We start from the raw sequence: 21,442 nt of genomic DNA, 5'->3' as shown, positions 1-21,442 counted from the left end.
TAGGATTAGTGATGAGTACGATAGTGATCAGACAACCAGACTGGCAGTGTATTTTTGAGAAAATCAACCAATACAATAGTTGTGTGTGGAACAATTTAACGTTTTTTAATCAATATCCAAAATATCCATCATACAGTACTGTAATTTCTGTGTTGACCTAGCGTTATATATATATATATATATATATATATAAACTACATGCCCCAGATTGCGCTTGGGCGCTCTCACTTTCTCCTCCTCCCACCAAGTGGTTACCACAGCCACAAAGTCAAAATTGGCTGTATCGTACAAATTCATGAAAACAAAAAATAGCTTTTTGGTCTTCATTTAAGGTTAACTGTGTGGTTAAAGTTAGCTTTAAAATCACATTTTAAGAAGATAAATTGTAGAAATAGGCGGCCCGTATGACTTTGTGGTTATGGTAACTAGTGACGACCAAGTCAGATCATCCCACTGCGTGAAGTCGTTCGGCAAAGATGTCTGCTACGGATGTAGGCGGTTGTGGACCCGGACCAGGACCCTGTTCGGGTGCTGGGTCCGGGGCATCAAACCCCCGAAAATTTAGCGAGAAAATAGCTCTACATACCCAACGTCAGGCTGAAGAGACTGCCGCTTTTCAGGAGGTTATGATGGACATCACCTCTACCAGGGTAAGTCGGGGGGAGGCAGAAGAGGAAAGCTGGAGTAAGTACAGGCCCTGGGGCTTGTCAAAAGAGTCAACTAAAAATACGAAAATTCTAAACAAATATAGCTAGCTAACTCTAGCCAAGAATGAACGTTATCCACGATTTGCCTCCTATCTGTTGATGGAGGTTAAATGTAAATTCCGAGTTATTTCACCTACCTAACTACGATGTTGAATGCTATCTTATCGAACTTGTCAAAATTGTAATGCGAACCAGCTAGCTAGTTAACGTTAGCGTAAATGAACTAGTTAGCGAGCCCTGAGTTAGCCATCTGTTGCTAAGTAGCATTTCAAATTCAGTAGCTAACGTTAACTAGTATAAGTTACGTTACTTATCTAACGTTAGCTAGCTAGCTACTTAGCAAGCTAATGTTAAACGAGACATTGTAGTTATAACTAACTTTTAATACATTTTCTTTTGTCACACATTTACAAACCAAACTACCTAAGAACTGCTGAACTGTGTGACTGGTTGATAACGTTAGTTACCAGCCATGTTTTAGCTTAACGTTAGCTTTTCAGTGATTAGCTAGTGCATCAAGTGAAGTGGCACATTGTGGCTGCTGTCAACCACCACAGCAGAACAGATTGCAAACTCTTGGCATACTGCAACCCACTCCATTCTTTTCCCACTTGAGTTTAACATTCACAAAATGGTGTGTTTATAGGAACTCCACGTGTGTATTAATTACGCCGATTATGTTGTAAAACGTTTCGTCTGTTGAACGTTTAGCAACAGTAACCGTTTACTCCAAACAGAAAACGTTTTTCAACGAAAACGAGAGTTTTCATTTGGACAAATTCAGGTAGGGCCCTCCCCGTTTTTCATCGTTTGCTCTGTTTGCGTACGTTTGGTTCTTAAACGGTAAACTGGTTTCCGTTGCAAGACATCATTTATACACCCCAGAGTTCATTCTAATGATCTTTCAATTTGAAGTGAAAAGCATTAACTGCTTTTCAAACAGATACTAATTATTAATTTGGTTATTAATGAATAAATCAACAATAATATATATTTTTGAACATTTAAATATTTTAGAAACATGGTAATGGCCAGAATGTCCCCCCTCTACGAATAGACTATACATTTTATGAGGTGAATGTGATGCAGACTGAGAAGGAGGAATAGAAAGGAGAAGAGGGCAAATCAAATTCAGTGAAGACTCACCCTCTCATAAATTGCATTGTTGGGCAGCACAGTCAAGGGCTCAAGTCTTACACTGGCTCATCCCCACCCCTCAAAACACCCCTACTTCCTTAATTCATGGTAACTCCCCTTTGCCATCTCAACCACTGTCTTTTCTGGGAATTCCTTTGAGCCCTGTCCTTTACAACCTCCCCATGTAATATACGTTTTACTGCAGGAGCGTCAGGGCGGTCCAATCAGCCTAATAGCAAGGCAGGGTGGCGGTTAACGGTAAATGGAGACGGAGCATGCTGTGAAACTGATGTGCTGACTCTGTGTGTGCGCGCGAGAGCGCAAGTAAGCCCGAACGATGCAGTAGAGTAGTACAGAATTACGCTGTAAACAGATTTACGCTGAGACTTCACTTTAAAATGTATGCCAAACAAAACCATTGATTTCAAAGTTTAACAACCATACAGTTCTATGCACAATGACTACTTTGAACAATTTACACAGTAAATAAAAAAACAATTACTGGAGAAACTGTGCAGATGCAAAGTTTGGTAACAGAATTACGGTAAATTCTCCCTCAGTTTTATTCTGTTTACAGACTTTGTATCTGCACAGTTCATCCTGTAAATGTACTTTTGTAAAATGTTAAGTGGAAATTGTTACAAGTAGTACTTGTGCATAGAGTTCTATGGTTTGTTAAACTTAGAAATCAATGTTTTTGTTTGTTATACATTTTAAAGTGAAAAAGTCTCAGCGTAAATCCATTACCATGGATTGCCCACTTCCATTCATTTATTGTATTTAATGAATCAGTTTGGTTGTACAACTTGTTTGTGTGTGGAGAATTCATATTGTCATCAGTGTGATGAATACGGGAAAGCACTAGCTACTGTAATCGTCTTCGCCTGCAGGTAGGCCTATGTAAAAGAGAAAGGGGATTTAAAGAAGGAATCCGCAGTAGGGAAAACAGCACCACCGTCCGCCCCACGGCCGTTGTTATTGCTTTTGTTTTGTTGAGTTTCACAATTAAGGATTCCAGCTTTATGGCTTTTTGGGCATTTTTAGATGGGTTCATAAAATATAACAGAGTAGGCCTATCTAATCTGTATGCTGGAACAGTAGTGGTTCATAATAATCCGTTTCAGAAGGGAAGGGAACCGTTTAAAGGCAGATTTAATCTTATGTCCTATGAAGACCTTGTCTCAAATTCTTCTGCTGTCATAATGATATGTTACACTGCCAATGTGGGGATATTGTTGCTTTGTGAAGATTGTTTTCAAAGTTCTTATTTTTTTTAGAAATAATAATTAAACACAAGGCCAGCTTTTCCTCAATACTTGTGGTTTTTCCCTGTGAATGATTGTCCATTTCTTTTACATTGATGAACTCACTGCCCCCTGTTTTAAAGGTTGAGGGACTGCATGAAAGATGTCAGAGGCAGGACAGCACATTACAAAATGTCAAGCTTTTACTCAAAAGAGCAAGGTCTGAAAAGACACCAATATGTTTGGCTGTGTCATTAATGGAAATGGCCAGACAGTGTCTTACTAAAAGAACGGGCCAGCTCATTTCAAACATTCTATTGTGACATAGGACAACCACAGCTTTGCAGGTGATAAAGCACACTACAACAAACTCTTGATGATCTTGTTACCCAATTGGTGATTATCTCAATCCACTGATGTGGCTTCTGTCTCTGTGTAGGCTATGCAGCAATCCAGCAGTGAAGTATTGCAGTTTAAAGTCTCCATCTCCTCTTTGTTCTCCAGATCCAGGCTCAGAAAGTGCGTCTGGCTAGAACCCAGGGCCCGTACTACGGGGGCTCCCTACCCAACGTTAATCAGATTGGCAGGAACCCAGGCGACTTTCAGGTGAGAGAGGCTCACCTCTTTTATCCACAGTGTGTGAGTGTGGGTCCACATTAATATATATATATATATATATATATATATGGCCTAAAAATCTATCCATACAATCACTTGACACCAATTTAAAGACCATGGCGTCTCTCCCTCTTCTCTTGCACCCATCTTTATCCTCTCCCTTTCTGTTTCTTTGTTCTCCTACTTGTGTCCTTCGTATTCTCCCCCCTCTCAGGGTTTGTTCCACTCTAACTTGGACTCCAGTCGCTCCACACGACACCACGGCCTGGTAGAGCGGGTCCAGAGGGACAGAAGCTTCATCTCCCCAGTGCGCCCCTACAGGAGACAAGTATCCTTCACAATACCTCTGAGACCAGAGTCCGGGAGGTGTTCCACAAAGCACAATCTAGGAGTTACCCAGAGTTTTGGTCTACCTAGGCAAAGGACTGCTTTGATAATATATTATTTTGTAATTTTCTATGTTGTGCTGACCAAATCCCTGGTTGTAAATCCCTGATTGTGGATGAGAAGAGTAGATTTAGTTGTTGCCTTGACTTGTGTGCTCCTCAGGTGGACCGCTCTCCATACAACTCAGCCTATCTGTCCCCGCCTCCGGACTCCAGCTGGAGAAGGTAATGATCTGGAGTGGACCCCAATCTGCAGAGACATGGGTGTCGTCGAAGCCTGTTTATTTTTGATTTATCTTGCTTGGTTGTTTTTCTCTGCAGCATTATAGCTTGGTCTCAAGGTAACAATGCGTACTAACGCGATTGGACTGACTAACAAGACCCCTGATTTCAGCTTCCCTTCATAGCCCTGAATTCAGTTGCTTTTCAGAACTTTTAGTTATTTTATTTTCTCTACTTTCCTTCCTTTTTTTCTGGCATCCAAATACACTTACGTTCTTTTTTCTTCAAGTTTTAGAAAAAAACTCCAACCTCTTTTCCCTTCTTGCCAGTCCTCTTTCTTTCTTTCTTTCTTTCTTTTATTCTTTCTTTCTTTCTTTCTTTCTTTCTTTTATACGTTCATCTTCTTTCTTTATTTTCTTTCTTTTACCCTCTCAACTCTTTCTTTCTTAATCTTTGCATTTCTTTCTTTGTGCTTTCTTTCTATCTTTCTTTCTCTGCTTTCTTTCTTTACTTTCTTTCTTTCTCTCAATCTTTATCTGTTCCTTCGTTTTTTCTTTCTTTCTTTCTTTCTCTGTCCGATTATTTTCCAGTTCTGCAATGGGGGCTGGAAACACTGATAAACAGCCTCGTAAATTCTCGTAAATTCTACTGACGTGAACCGATCGCTGCAGAGAATTTAAGAACCTCTTACATAATAGCCAGTCTTGTAGACGCACATGAGCACACACATGCATGAACGCAAGCTCACTCTTGCGAATGCATACATTTGTGCACATGAGCATGCAGTAACACACATACACACCCACAAATGCACTCAATTCACTCAATATTCTCTGTATCCACCTACATGAGAAAAAAGCATCTATGGGATGGGCCATGTGTTCTGTAGAATGTCAGTCTCCCTCTCTCCCTCCCTCTCTCTCTCTAGCTCTGCATCTCCTCGCCGTTCATCCCAAGCCTTTACTCTTTTTTTCTTCTTCTTTTAATCCTTCTCTGGAGAATAACGGCCATTTTTGTTGTTGATCACAAAAGGAACTGTTCGGGCAACTTCCCAGGAGACAAAAGCCAGTTGTTTCGCCTCCCCACCACGGCACTCAACAGGTGAATCCCACCCTCTCCATCTTATTTTCTCCCCCTCAACATAGGGCATCAACTCACTGTCCTGGGGCAGACATTACCAGACAATCGTGCCAGTGCGAGATATGGCCATTCAAAGACCTTCCAAGATCTTGTATATTGAATGAGTTTATCCTTTTTATATTGAATGAATTGATATTTAAGTACGACTGTGATTCCAATATATCATGGATGGAGTTAGTTTGTGGCTGCGCAGAAGTTAAAGTCAAGTGGTGATTCTCATGATGTGGTTACCGGAGGACTTTTCGAAATGAGTCATGGATTGACTCAAGTAGTTGGTTCCTGTTTGGTGAATGTGTATGTGGGTTGATGTGGCAATGGAAAGAGACCCCCTGGATATTTCCCTCTATCTCTCTCTCCTCTCCTAATGCTTTTTCTTTATGCAGGACCAACTCAGACTCTGCCCTACACACCAGTGTGATGAACCCACCTGCAGGAGACACCTTCAGCGCTGGACACACACTCACCCCTCAGGGCAGACGCACTGGTGAGGACTCACTAAAGACTAAACCAACAGCATATGTTTTTAGTAAACAAATTGGAGTGTGAGTTGAGGGTTTGCCACTTAGATAAAAGTGTCTGCTAAATGACCATATTGTTTAATCGTGATTGTGCCTTAAGCCCATTCTCAGTTTTGCCCCAGTGCTCTGACTTGTATCTCTCTGTGCTCCTCTAGGTCAGAGTGAAGGAGAGGGGAGAAGAAGTGAGTCTTAACAGTCAAACTCGCTAAACACTAACAATTCTGTCCTAATGTGAACACACCACAAATAATCTTGACAATGGAAAGAAATCCTATGACCAGGAGACAGCGATTTGATTTCCTGAGTCATGTTGGTTGTCACCCACAGTGTTTCCGTACCCAGTTCCCCCTATTGAGGAGAACGTTCTGGATCAGGGTAAACTGCTCAAGGCCCTGGGACACCAAGAAGTTGCCCCTGCTGTCTTCTCGACCCAAGTCCTGTGAAGTTCCCGGTATCAAGTAAGTCAATCCTTCTAAAACACATCCAAGTCATTTCAACAGTTTTTCTCACAGGAGAGAATAACTTGTGTGGAAGTGTCTGTGGCTCTAGCAGTTTGCAAACCTACTACAGTAATCTACAGTCATCTGTTTCAGTGCAGACACACGGTTATACAAACCCGCAATGTCGTGCATTAATGTAGACCTAATGTAAATTGTTGTTGCTATTGCTGCTTACATTAATGTAATTTGTTTAATTTAATGTGAAGCAGCAATATATGGAGGGGAGTCTGATAGGAGACACGGTATTGTACTATGGCTAGCATGTGCCCTCAGGTATGACATACATTTATGAATCCATGGCCGATTTCTGTTGAACGCTTTCTGTTGACGTCAAAGCCTCCGCTCAATCTCCATTTGTTCTCCGTTGAAACATCCATTTGAAATATCTCCTTCCGTTCTCAGCCTCTGTTTGTCTATCCTCCTCTTCTTCGTCATGACTAACAGTCGGTGTAGCCAGGGATGCAGAGGGTTGGTTGACATGACGTTACACTCCCCCAAAGCCTTTTCGTTACGCACTCTTTTCTCTTTCTCTCATAGCTGGGGTTTAGATTGGAATGTGTGTGTAGTGGACATTCTTAATATTATTTCTCTCTCATTCGCTTGTTCTTTTATCTCCCTCCATTTCTTCTTTTTTTCTCTTGTTCTCTCTCTCTCCTCTCTGTCATTTATTCTCTCGCTCGCTTTCTCCCCTCTCGGTCCATTCTTCTGTTATTTTTCTCTCTCTGTCGTTCTTTCTCTCTGCTGATGTTGGGTGTGAGTCAGTTTAGCTCTGGGACGCTGAGATCACCCTGTCTGTCTGGAAACCACACGCCCACCAGTGTCTAATTCTTGACGAATATGAGACACCACTGTGCTTTCCCTCTCTTTCTAAATAGTTTTTCCATCTCCTCCTCCAGTATCTTCCCCTCCCCGGACCAGCAGTCCAGCACCCCCCATGCTCCCTCAGCCCTGAACACGGGGGGCTCCCTGCCCGACCTGTCCAGCCTGCACTTCCCCTCGCCACTGCCCACCCCGCTGGACCCAGACGAGCCGGGCTACCCTCGTCCCTGAGTGGGGGCAGCAGCACGGGCAACCTGGCCTCCACCCTCACCCAGCTGGGCATCAATGCCAGAAATGCCTTCCGCCACTCGCCAGGTACAGGAAGGGGCTCTGGGACAGAGGCTGAAGAGTGTGTCCCATGTTGATCTTCAGCACCTCTCTCTTGCATGTATGTTAGTGTGTGTGCTCAGTCAGGCATGCAAGGAACAATACAACCCTTTCCGTCACACTAGTTAAAATGTCTAAGTTGTGAGTCAAACGGAAGAAGCTAGCGGGTGTTGGTGAAAGAGGGAGATAGGCCTATATTAATTTAAGATTTATTAGAAAGTGAAAGTGGAGGTTAAGTGGAGGGCTGTGCAAACAGAGAACGCGGACAGAATCAGAGAATCCAGACAATAAAACGGAAGTCAACAATATTACAAAAATGTAATGAACTTATTAGTAAGGGAGTCAACTAAATGTATTGAAAATTAATTAATTAGCCCAAGTTTATCATAAGACATGAACAGAATGCATCAGTGATTCGTATTTCCTGCAACTTTCTGAAGAGGCAACGAGAATTCCCCCGTCTGTGTATGTGTGGTGCGCGCAGCTACCATTTAGTGTTGCTGTTAGCGATGATGCTAATGAAAAATCTTCTGGTAGATGGAAAGACTTTCTCAAAAACCTTCTCAGTTAAATGTTAACTACAAAGTAGCCTATGCTTACCTGGCAGAATGATATCAAGATTATTTGCATCAATCCATTGGGTATTTGTTTTGCAAACTCTACCATAACAAAAACACAGCTGAACAGCCTCTTGCTAGGTGTGCACTGGTATTAAAGGGTAACTACACCCCCAAAACATTCCCAGACCTCAAAAATGGTCTCCTTATGTGGTTTAAGCATTGTTGTGGACTTTTAAAAAATCCCATTTAGTTATTTTCAATTCAAGTGTTTGAGAGCGAAAACCTGAAAGAAACCGGGGAAAACGGAAACCTGAAAAAACAAAAAAAAAAAATATTTGGGAAAAAACGGAATCAGGCAAGAAATTAAACAGATTTTATAGGGCCCTACTGACCATATCTGTGTTGAGGTGATTTGGCTGACCATGCACAGGAAACTGACACTGAGTCGCTGAGTGTCGTTAACTTCAGTCTAGAGCTGCATGTCCATAGTCTGAGGTGGCGTGCTCTTCTTGTCTCCTCTCTTCGGCACTGACGGAAACGGGTGAAAACAGTATGGTGAATGCTTACCAGATATTTGCTGGTATCATTCTAGTTCGTTCACATCAGTGCAAATTAAGGATACGAGGCAAATGAAGGAAAGGAAACCTACTCTTGAGATTCTCCCTACAGCTCAGGGCCTCTTTATGGGAGCTAGCGTTATACCTCTCCTGATATGATCGCCAGGAGACAAACTGTGTTTGCAGTTTGTCAAATCAAATGTTAAAACTATGAAATGTTGCAATACATTTCATTGAATTTAGATGTGTTTGAAGTCTTCTACACTGAACAAAAATATACATGCAACTATTTCAAAGATTTTAGTTACAGTTCATATAAGGAATCCAGTCAATTGGATTTCACATGACTGGGAATACAGATGTTGGTCACAGATACAGTACCTTTAAAAAAAAAAGGTAGGGGCGTGGAACAGAAATCCAGTCAGTATCTGGTGTGGCCACCATTACCCACATCTCCTTTGCATAGAGTTGATCAGGCTGTTGATTGTGGCCTGTGGAATGTTGTCCCACTCCTTTTCAATGGCAAACTAATTTGTGTGCAACATTTGAGAGAAATAAGCTTTTTGTGCATATGGAACATTTCTGGGATCTTTTATTTCAGCTCATGAAACATGGAACCAACACTTTACATGTTGTTTATATTTTTGTTCATTGTATTATGAACGCATTACCACAACTTTTTACACCAGGACTCAAAATGTGTATTTTATTTTATGGAGCTCTATATTCACATTTATTTATCGGTCTTGTTTATTTGAACAGGTCTCCTAGCATCTCTTCAGGGCACTCTCAGTAACCCCTCCCTGCAGTCCTCGCTAAGCAACCCCAACATACAATCATCTCTCAGCAGCCACTCCTTCCCCAACTCCCTCAGCTCCACCTCCTTGCACTCATCGCTTAGCAACCCTTCCCTGCAGTCCTCCCTTAGCTCCTCCCCCTCCCTCCAGTCTTCCCTGAGCAACCAATCCCTGCACTCCTCCCTCAGCAATTCCTCCTTGAGTGGCCAGTCCCTCCAGACGACGGCCAGTAACCCTAGTTACAGTAGCGGGGTGGGAGGGTCCGGCTCGTGCTCCTCTTATTCGCCACTGCTAACTAGCCAGGGGCAGTCACCACTCAGCACGTCGCCACGGAGACGAGCTCAGCTCTCCCCTCTGATCCTACCCATGGGAGGGGAGTCTCGCAGGCACCACTCCAAACAGTTCTCCCCCACCATCTCTCCTAACTTGTCCTCCATAACACAGGTAATGTCTACCTACGTTCTCCTTTAACCATGATTTAATCAGATAGGCCAGAATAAGCACCGCACTAGGGTTGGGCGGTATCCAGATTTTCATGCCTTCATGCCGTTCCTGTGCTGCACGCACAAAATAAATAGTAGACAGCAGGGATCTTGATCCAGGAGGGGATTTGTCTCTGCTGTAACCAAGAAGATTGATCTTGCAAGCTAGCTACTTAGTTAGCCAAAATAACCTGACTAGACTTTTACTAAATTACTGCTAGTTTTTTATTAAACTGCCCTTTTTGTCAGTTTGGTATGGTAGCTAATGCTGCTTTATCTATTAACCTAGTGCACAAGTTGACTGTAGGTATTTATTTAAAAATAACTAATATTCAAAATTGATGACAAAACAAGCTAAAAATGTTTTGACGGTATTGAAAACATACCGTGGGTATTTCAAAATACCCCCGGTATATAGTTTATACTGAATACCGCCCAAGCCTACACGGCACCATAACATTGGCCGATCTGCATGCCAATTGAGTTTGTATTCCATTTCCAATCAATGTGTTTATCTCCTCCCAGGGCGTCCCTCTGGACACCAGCAAACTGCCCATGGACCAGAGGCTCCCTCCCTACCCCTTCAGCCATCCCCAGCAGCAGCTTCATCAGCCAGGTCCTCCAGCATCCCATCAGCCCCAGCAGGCCTCTCAAGCAGGACAACAGCTCTCCCAGCCGTCCATGGTACTGCAACAACAACATCAACAACAGCACCAACACCATCAGCTGCATCCGCAAATCCAGCTGCACCAGCAGCAACGTGCCCAGTCTCAGCAGGCCCTCCAGCAGCTGCACCTGCAGAACCTGCGCAACTCCCAGAATCAGCAGATGCAGCACCTGCAGCAGCAGCATAGGGTGTCGGTCAAAATTGAGATGCAGGGTGAGCAGGGACAGAACTCCCAGTGCCTACAGACGCAAGACCCGCGGTCGACCCAGCAGCTACAACAACAGCAGCTACAACAACAACAACAGCAACAGCAACAGCAGCAGCAGCAGCAGCAGCAGCAACAACAACAACAACAGCAGGACCAGCAAGACCAACAGCAGCAGATGGAGCAGCAAAGGCAGCAGGGAAGTCTTTCCCCAGCTGCAGCACATCAGCCACTCCCTGGCCACAGACCTGGGCCTCTACAACGTGAGTAGAGTCAGTGCCAGCCCATACACACAACACACTGCCCCAATTGGCCGAATAAAGCCACAATTTCCTCTTCTACGTCCTCCTACTATCGGTCCGTCACGATTAACCTACCTCACCTCTCTGGGGCAGAGGGGCATGCCAGCCAGCTAACATTCAAAGCAGCGTGGTTTGATGTCTTTGTAAAAGCATGGTTTTAAAGCAAGCGCAATGTTGTAAAAATTGGTTGTGATAGAAATTGAGGTCAACTAGAATGATCCGGATGATGTACTCATCTGTACAGCTATTATCAAGACCATAACCAGTCAGCCTGATGGCCTCTGGTCACACCAGGGCATATAATTTTAAGAGTTCACTCTGTCATCTACAGTTGAAGTCGGAAGTTTACATACACCTTAGCCAAATACATTTAAACTCAGTTTTTCACAATTCCTGACATTTAATCCTAGTAAAACATTCCCTGTCTTAGGTCAGTTAGGATCACCACTTTATTTTAAGAATGTGAAATGTCAGAATAATAGTAGAGCGAATTATTTATTTCAGCTTTTATTTCTTTCATCACATTCCCAGTGGGTCAGAAGTTTACATACACTCAATTAGTATTTGGTAGCATTGCCTTTAAATTGTTTAACTTGGGTCAAACGTTTCGTTTAGCCTTCCACAAGCTTCCCACAATAAGTTGGGTGAATTTTGGCCCATTCCTCCTGACAGAGCTGGTGTAACTGAGTCAGGTTTGTAGGCCTCATTGCTCGCACACGCTTTTTCAATTCTGCCCACAAATGTTCTATAGGATTGAGGTCAGGGCTTGTGATGGCCACTCCAAAACCTTGACTTTGTTGTCCTTAAGCCATTTTGCCACAACTTTGGAAGTATGCTTGGGGTCATTGTCCATTTGGAAGACCCATTTGCGACCAAGCTTTAACTTCCTGACTGTGTCTTGAGATGTTGCTTCAATATATCCACATAATTTTCCTTCCTCATGATGCCATCTATTTTGTGAAGTGCACCAGTCCCTCCTGCAGCAAAGCAACCCCACAGCATGATGCTGCCACCCCCGTGATTCAAGTTTGGGATGGTGTTCTTCAGCTTGCAAGCCCCCCTTTTCCTCCAAACATAACGATGGTCATTATGGCCAAACAGTTTTATTTTTCTTTCATCAGACCAGAGGACATTTCTCCAAAAAGTACGATCTTTGTCCCCATGTGCAGTTGCAAACCGCAGTCTGGCTTTTTTTATGGCGGTTTTGGAGCAGTGGCTTCTTCCTTGCTGAGCGGCCTTTCAGGTTATGTCGATATAGGACTTGTTTTACTGTGGATATAGATACTTTTGTACCTGTTTCCTCCAGCATCTTCACAAGGCCCTTTGCTGTTGTTCTGGGATTTATTTGCACTTTTCGCACCAAAGTACGTTCATCTCTAGGAGACAGAACGTGTCTCCTTCCTGAGCGGTATGGCGGCTGCGTGGTCCCATGGTGTTTATACTTGCGTACTATTGTTTATACAGATGAACGTGGTACCTTCAGGCGTTAGGAAATTGCTCCCAAGGATGAACCAGACTTGTGGAGGTCTACAATTTCTTCTCTGAGGTCTTGGCTGATTTCTTTTGATTTTCCCATGATGTCAAGCAAAGAGGCACTGAGATTGAAGGTAGGCCTTGAAATACATCCACAGGTACACCTCCAATTCTGGAATTTTCCAAGCTGTTTAAAGGCACAGTCAACTTAGTGTCTGTAAACTTCTGTCTTCTGTGTCATGCGCAAATTAAATGTCCTAACCGACTTGCCAAAACTATAGTTTTAACAAGAAATGTGTGGAGTGGTTGTAAAACGAGTTTTAATGACTCCAACCTAAGTGTATGTAAACTTCCGACTTCAACTGCTAGAATTGGCTCACTATTTTGTATTGTATATTTGTGTAATCAGCTGATTTATTAATTTATACATTTGGCCATGCAAATTGCTCACTGTTCAGCCTCTTAGTATGTGACATCCTCAAGTATGAAATAGTATAATATCATCTCTTTACCCATGACATTACTCTGCTGTCATGGGATATATTTAAAACAGAACTTGGGCTATTCAAGAGGCCATATTGTTAAAACTGTGGCTCAATCATTTCCTACTTGATGCTTCACATTTCCTGTACCTGTATAGCTTCTCAATACATTTCCAATGCTCACTCAAGTCTCAACTTTGTTCCAAAGCTTGCCACTGGAGATTGTTTCACAACATCCTTCTGACAGATGATGTCATTGAACATGCGCACAAGTTTTTTAGCTGCAGATTGCGTTGTGTGAAACTTGAGAGGGAACGCTGATGTCATGCCCAAGTGAGGTGAAATGGATCCTGGGCTCTGTTGTTGAATGGCTCTATTAATAGCAGTCCAGAGAGCAGACTGTCTTTGTGTGCTGAGGGGCTGTGCTATTGAGACCACAGTGAAATTGGCCTGTAGGATGTAGCATCAATGAAGCCCCACTTTACTGCTACAGTACATATTGTAGGTGATGTCACCCAACATAATTTGGTATGACGTGTTGTTCCGTCTTTACACTAAAGTACCTGTGTTTTGTGTTGTAGGACACATTACTGTTAAACTCTCTGTTGGATGATCCCTACCTGGGCCTGCAGATCGCCTCCAGACAGAACCAGCAGGTACACCATTTCTGCAGACACTTTATTTCTCTCAGGCTCATATTTCTATTGACTACTGTACCTCTGCTTTCATTGCTGAGTTCTGTTGTACTGTATTTGTCTGCCTGAGTTCACTTTTGGTGTTTTGTCCCCGTCTCAGTTCAACATGGAGACTCAGGGAGACAGCCTGTCGTTCAACCATGGTGGCTTGGGCAGTGGGAGTGGTGGAAAGGGCCAGGAGGAATCTTACCACCCCAACCATGGCTTCCTGGAGCTCCACGACTCAGGGGATAGGCAGCACCTTAACAACCAGAACTTCGGGGGAGAGGGATGCCACAACGTCCCTAACATCATCCTCACAGGTGAGATCTGGGCTACCACTTCGGCTATTACTCCCCTGTAGTAGAGGAATGCTTTCCAAGTATATAATTATAACTACAACTAACACACTAACCCTGAGTGGCTCAGTTGGTGGAGTATGCCACTTGCAATGGCAAGGGTTGTGGGTTCGGTTCCCGCTGGGGCCACCCATTCGAAAACGTATGCACACATGACTGAAAGTCCCTTTGGATAAAAGTGTCTGCTAAATGGCACATTTATTATTATATTATTTGCCCTCCTTTCTCTCTTCGCCAGGAGACAGTTCGTTGGGCCTCTCCAAGGAGATCGCCAGCGCCCTGTCCCACGTGCCAGGGTTTGAGATGGACTCCTTTGCCCTGGACGACCCCCTCAGGATGGACCCCCTGGCCCTTGAGGGGCTGGGCATGCTGGACAGGGACCTCATGCTGACCGACCCCGCCGTGGAAGACTCCTTCCGGTCCGACCGCCTATAGTGACACCCCCCCCCAGACTGAAGTGGAACAGGTGGGGTTGAGCCCTGCTTTGCATCCCCTTCCTTGGCGATCGACCCAACGCATGATCTGGGAATAAGACGTCAGGTGGGATGTTTTGGACAGTCTAGTGCAGGGTTCTCTGACTGGTCCTGGAGAGCAACTGGGGAGCAGGCTTTTGTTCCACCACAGCACTAATACACCTATCAAATAATCAGCTAATCACAGTCTTCAATCTGGACCTTGATTATTTGAATCGGTGTCTTAGTGCTGGGCTTGAATACAATACTGCATGCTCTGTAGCTCTCTGGGACCAGAGTTGGAGGCACCTGGTCTAGTGGGGACCTCACCACATGCATTTCTGTGAGGGTGGTGTGGTGGGGAAGGTTGGAGGAAGGGACTGATATGTCAGTGGTGGAGCAAGTTTGTTTCGAGGTTCTTTCCGCTACATCCAGGCACTTATCGGAAACGCACTTGTGATGCTTAAGAGAAAAAAGAAAATGTAGGCATTAGCTTGTACGAGTCTTATCTGCATGTAAACAAATGCACTTCGGTTAATGCATAAACGCAGGGATCACGCATGAGGTCGGTTACACTTGAAAATGCCATCTTAAAAACCATACAATATGCATTCTATAAGACAGGACTTTTCTGACTGGTCTTTCGGCTTTGTCTGTCGGTGTTCCATCATTCCAACGCCAGTATGGGGAGGCTGGAATATCGGCCATGTTCGCCATCATTCTACTGCAAGAACATACCGTAGATCTGGGGTATTTTTGGATTACGTCAACCCAACCAGAGACTGTTCAACCAATAGTGGCCAATTGACATGTCTAAGTGTTTCTATTTTACTTAAGTTTGGTAAAGGTAATTCAATGGCGGACCTTGCTAGCTATAGTTCAGATATAGTTCAGTCTTTCAACGGACAAAGAGAAGAAAGTGTTTTTTTGGAGAGGTGACTTTCTCAGTCACTCAGGACAAGTTGGCACTTATGGGGCCATTTTAGTGTCTGGACGGCATATTCATCTGTAAGATTATCACTGTGGCTGTGTTCAAGACCCAGCTAAATTGACCTTTCTCATTTGACCTCTCAGTTAGTCTGTCAACTCGAATCGTCTTGATGGTTCCGAATCTCAAAAATGACTAAATCAATCGTCTAAGGATATTGTCCTCATATTGAACCAAGTAGTCCATAGAATCCATTATCCAACTCCCCTGTCTATAAAAACAACACATAAAATAACACATTTCACTGCACCTATCCGGTGTATGTGATAATAAAACATGTTTTGTATTATTTTTTTATATGTCCCAACATGGCAGCTGTTGCCATTCTGCCAGCCTGCTTCTATACCATTGATCTTCTCTATAAGCTTGAGCCGAGGACCTTTTGCTATGTACCACCCCTGTGTGCCTGCTATACTACTAGCTCTCCCTCAGATCTTAGACCTACCCTCTTCTGCACATTCCCTTTAAAGCAACTAGGGACTGTTTGTTTTTAAATGTGTGCTATTCACAAAGTGTCTGCCTTCCATCAAGAGAATTGGCATTGTATTGAGGGCAAAAGCCCTCAATACATTTCAGTGACATGAATTGGAGTTGTGTGTTTTATCATTGAGTAATTGGGAAACGGCAAGGCCAAAACCAAGTAGACGAATGCATAGCTACATTTTTGCCATAATATGTATTTGAACTGCTACTACTATCCTTAGGCCTTGGAGCTTTAGTGTCCGTTTTAGTCAGGTAATCCTTGCCACTGTGATTGACACCTCTAACCCCTCCCACCTGCTGCACCTGTCTTGCCACAGCAAAAGCCATAGCCAGATTATAGTAACATATTTTTATGTAACAAAGTAGTTATTAATATGAAGTTTTATTTTTTAATCAAAGGTGGTCTATATGTCTTTGTATATAAATGTATAAATAACTGAGAATATATTTAAGAGAAGCCTTTTGGTTCTGCAACACCCTGAAACCGGTTGCATGATTTGAAAAGCAACAGGTTCTGAACAATGTAGTCCATTAGCTATGCAAAATGTTCTTGTGCATGTCTCGTGTGACTGTCTGGGAGTTGTCAAATACATTTTCTGGCATTTTTATCCTTCATTTAGTACATTTGCAAATAGAACATTTGCATCATACTATTGTAGTGAAAATACATTTTTAAATATATATTTTTAGCTTTTCATGTTTTTTAAATGGTCATATTTTGCTTTGGTGACAATGTTTTGATATTGGTGTCTAAAGTAAAGACTACTGTGAGTTTGTTGTGTGGCAGCAACAGGAAGTTAGAGCGCTTGAGATAATATCGTTGAACTTTCATAATGACAAAGATAATGAAGATCAGCCCTTCTTTCCAGTGTGGACTGAAAGAGGCCATGTTTGACAGACTTAATAAAACACAAGCGTTGCAACTTGGATATAGAAAGCTGTATGCAACTGTTACATCATCATAGATTGGTGGTAACACCCACCCTAAAATAAAGTAGTGCTGTTCCGAAGTTGTTCTAACATAGTTTAACCCCCTTATTGACAGATATTGAAGTATCGCTTATTACCGGTATGTTTTATTTCAACCATATTGCTTTTACACTGATCATATGCGCCAAATGCAAATCTGTTTTGACAGGAGTGGTGGTTTGAGTATCAAACCTATGGTAAAACCCATTCACCACTGCCCCCTATCCAACAGTAATAGTGTGGGTTTGCAAAGGTGTGCCTCTGTGTATATCTTGCTTCTTACTAGGCTGGTGGTGTTGGTAAGACCACAAGGTAGTTTTGAAGAGGCATAATAATGCATTTTCGATTTAGCCATTTAAACGTTTGCGTGAAAATCATATTTGGAAGTGTTACAAGTTTTTCTGCATTGCTTAGTCCTGTGTTCCCCCTATTTTCTGTGGCAGGTTTCCTGTATTTTCTGATTTTGTTTAATACTGCACTGAGGAACATTCCCAACCAAAACTGAAAAGATTATTTGAAGTGATATTTGAATTGATAGGGGATGAGGCCTTTTTTAAATTGGACTGTAGGGCATAGTGGATGAAATGTCTTGTCTGTTTAGAAGGAATCCATGTAGGTGTGGGTAGTATGTTTTGGATTGGGTCTGAAGGGTATTCTGATGAAGTACCAGTTAGTTTCAGGGTCAGTGCTGGCAGTTGACTCGAGAGGTGTGACGATTATATGATCTTCACCTGGTGTGAGAACAGACTTGAAATGCAGAGAAAGTCATTTTATTGTGTTCACTGTTGTTCTGCACTTTGTCATTTGAAAACCCAAGAGCACGCCCACCATTGGTTGTCCTGCTTGATTAGTCCAGGGTGAAGCATGTTTGCTCTACCAGTTGTTTGATTTATAATCTGTGACAATGTTACGCCATGCCTCCATAGAGATATATCGGTCAATTTACCAATATAGTTGGCTTGTTGAAAAATTGTTTTCTTCAGGTAATTATCATGTGTATCCAAAAGAGATATGGGCAATTTTTTGTGGACATTTTGAATGTGTACACTGCAGATTTTAGTTACTGAGAAAAGGAGCAATATTTGCTCATTATGTTTTCCCCCTCTGTATTAGTTAGTTATACTAAGTGAATTTGTCTCACATCTTGACAATTCTTCACAGCTGCAATTGATGTTTCAGCTGTCATGGCTATAGAGAGCAATAGTAATGTATTTTGTAGGCACTAACGGAGCTAGGCTTTACTCTGCCATGTCTCGTTGGCCAAAGCCTATGGAGACTTTTGTTTGTTTGTTTTGATAAACGCAAAAAATAAGGTCTGTGTGGCAAACACAGGCTTAGGAGATCTTATATTAAGTAACTTTTTGTGAATTTTGAAGCATTTATGTAATCAAAATAAGCACATTGAGGCTTCATAATTCATAAAGGTCATGTTAACTGACAGATATTATCTCATAGAACAAAGCCTATAAAATATCCTAAACCTGTGTTAACCTCGGACCTTATTTGCGGCGTTTATCCCCAAACCCCATTTATTTCCTCCATAGGAATGGCTGAACGAACCAGAGGTTTCATTTCCGGTTTTTCGGACTACAAGCTGGCGAGCTCTATACAAGGAGGCTCTGCGCTTACAACTTCATAGATCTCTCAGCATCTGTCTGTTATGTCTGTTAATAACGTTGTAGTTGAATACCATGCACCGCAGTAACACAGTGCCAGTAGGGGATGCTGTTGAACGGTGAAGTAACGTGTGATTGGGATCAGTCAGATGGCCGTACGTTATATTATTTGCTGTATAATTATTGTTCAGTGTGTTTTACGGTTGTAGCAAAAACATTTTTGCTTCATGTTTGAAGGTCAAAAAAACATATGTATTTTGCGTTTTCAGAGTTATAATTTACATTTTTATTTTACATGTTTATTTTAAACTTGTAATAACCAGGGAACCCATGTCTGTTGTAAATAATGTTCCTAAACCACTGTGCATCTTAAACCTAACAAGAACATATTTTTTAAAGACTGTACTTCACACTCTTTTACAAAAAATAAAGCATTGGGAAAAAAACTGTCAAAGGCTGGTTTTATATTGCATTATTATCCGCGTCCGCGTTGTCATAACAGATTCACTGGTCTCCAGTACAGTGACAGCTGTAAACAAAACCCAACAGCTGCATGCACGCGGGGTTGTCCACCAATTGTTTTTACTCTCGCAATTTCCTTTCCTCTAGTTGTGTCATGGATCTTGCCACAGCAAACACGTTTAAATGCATAACAATAGACGGCAGGAAGTTGCACAAACTAATAACTCGTTTGTATGTATTAGTAAAATAGTAGCGCTCAACCAAGGCGCAATTATCTGTGTTCTGAGAGCGCTTTCGGTCTGTGACACTGGAAGTACGACAGCGTTTTGGTTTCCCATCTCAACCGAATGAGCTGTTTGCAGCTAACCTCCCTGCCAGCAAGAAGCGGACTGATACGACACATCTGCTGGCTCAGAATTAGAAACCGACTCTATGGTGCACACGACCGCAAACATGGACGTTAAATGTCTAAATATGACCTATGCAGGATGATATCCAACGTGAGCTATCGGAACTGCCAGCAAGGATTACAAGGTAAATAGATTGCTAGTTAATTAGTGGTATTAGCTGCCCCACAATATTTGGTTTGTTAGCTAGCTAGTAAGCTAACTGTTAGCTAGCTAATGCTAGCCTCTGCTCTGGATTAATGGCACACAATTCAGTTATGGTGCGACAGCGGTGACAACTCAAACCCCCTCGGTTATTTAATTTTATCGAAACCAACAATAGTTGTTAGCCATTATACCAAAGTATCTGTGGCCGTAGTGCTGCGCTAACCGGTTAATAATGTGCGAAGCGAGAAAACAGTAGTGTGGTGGTGTGTGTAACGTTAGGCTATTTCTCATGCTGGCCGGTGCCGTGATCCAATAAGCGGTACCAAGCACTGACCCAAATGTATATGGTACAACAGATTTTAAAGCAATTAAAGGTTGGTAGTTAAACTACATCTCCTGGTGCTCCCTGCCCCTAGTCCAAAATGTAAAAATATGTTGCCAGCGCGGACATTGATCAAGGCTATTTCACTTTGTACTGCGCGTGCATCACGCTTTGCTTTGGAACGCATTTTTCTACATTGGCCATCTCATATACTGTGTTGTCCATTCATGGTACTTTGAAAATGCATACTGTAATCGTGTTTCTGCTTGAGTATTCAGCATTCCTACATCCTGCAAATGCTTCATATTCCACAACGATATGGGAATACCAGTGGCGTAGCGCAGTTTCGTGGGCATTGACCAAATAATATTGACATCAATCATTGACGGAGTCGACAAGATACTCAAAGACAGATATATTTGTGCCTCTTAAAAAAAATACCCGATAAAAATAGTTATGTTTACCGATGTTTAGGGTGAAATATCTGTGGGCAGGGAGAATTGTAGGCTAAACATGATTTTTGGAATGCTCATGCAGTATTATCTTCTACAACAGTTAGCCTGAACACCTTCCTAATATTGAGTTGCAACCCTCACCTTTTGCCCTCAGGACAGCCTCAATTCGTCGGGGCATGGACACTACATGGTGTCAAGCGTTCCACAGGGATGCTGGCCCATGTTGACTCCATTGGGTCAAGTTTTTATTTTTATTTATTTATTTTATTTTATTTCACCTTTATTTAACCAGGTAAACCAGTTGAGAACAAGTTCTCATTTACAACTGCGACCTGGCCAAGATAAAGCAAAGCAGTGCGATAAAAACAACAACACAGAGTTACATATGGGGTAAAACAAAACAAAGTCAAAAATACAACAGAAATAAATATATATACAGTGTGTGCAAATGTAGCAAGTTATGGAGGTAAGGCAATAAATAGGCTATAGTGCAAAATAATTACAATTAGTATTAACACTGGAATGATAGATGTGCAAGAGATGATGTGCAAATAGAGATACTGGGGTACAAATGAGCAAAATAAATAACAATATAGGGATGAGGTAGTTGGGCGGGCTAATTTCAGATGGGCTGTGTACAGGTGCAGTGATCGGTAAGGTGCTCTGACAACTGATGCTTAAAGTTAGTGAGGGAGATAAGTGTCTCCAGCTTCAGAGATTTTTGCAATTTGTTCCAGTCATTGGCAGCAGAGAACTGGAAGGAATGGCAACCAAAGGAGGTGTTGGCTTTGGGGATGACCAGTGAGATATACCTGCTGGAGCGCAGACTACGGGTGGGTGTTGCTATGGTGACCAATGAGCTAAGATAAGGCGGGGATTTGCCTAGCAGTGATTTATAGATGGCCTGGAGCCAGTGGGTTTGGCGACGAATATGTAGTGAGGACCAGCCAACAAGAGCGTACAGG

General features: G+C 42.6%; 2 protein-coding genes across 2 annotated transcripts in view; both read left to right on the top strand.

The window, feature by feature from the left end:
• The first annotated feature begins 463 nt into the window (after positions 1 to 463).
• Positions 464 to 17,445, top strand: LOC121570103 (CREB-regulated transcription coactivator 2). Its single transcript, XM_045222194.1, is given in 15 exon segments — positions 464 to 650; positions 3,593 to 3,694; positions 3,921 to 4,034; positions 4,256 to 4,317; positions 5,347 to 5,415; positions 5,838 to 5,938; positions 6,128 to 6,154; positions 6,300 to 6,361; positions 6,363 to 6,430; positions 7,369 to 7,511; positions 7,514 to 7,606; positions 9,498 to 9,976; positions 10,540 to 10,986; positions 13,900 to 14,140; positions 14,415 to 17,445. Coding segments are annotated over 15 exon segments (2,379 nt in total). The 5' UTR covers positions 464 to 476; the 3' UTR covers positions 14,612 to 17,445.
• Positions 17,446 to 19,238: 1,793 nt separating this feature from the next.
• The window catches only part of LOC121572423 (DENN domain-containing protein 4B-like), a 39,283-nt gene continuing 37,079 nt past the window's right edge, over positions 19,239 to 21,442 (top strand). The window contains 1 exon segment of the mRNA XM_045222193.1: positions 19,239 to 19,680. Coding sequence (XP_045078128.1) covers positions 19,628 to 19,680 — 53 coding nt within the window. The 5' untranslated portion in view covers positions 19,239 to 19,627.

This window comes from Coregonus clupeaformis, chromosome 8 (genome assembly GCF_020615455.1).
Source record: "Coregonus clupeaformis isolate EN_2021a chromosome 8, ASM2061545v1, whole genome shotgun sequence".
Lineage (NCBI taxonomy): Eukaryota > Metazoa > Chordata > Actinopteri > Salmoniformes > Salmonidae > Coregonus > Coregonus clupeaformis.
Note: the sequence above shows the minus strand (reverse complement) of the source record. Positions and strands in the feature narration are given on the sequence as shown.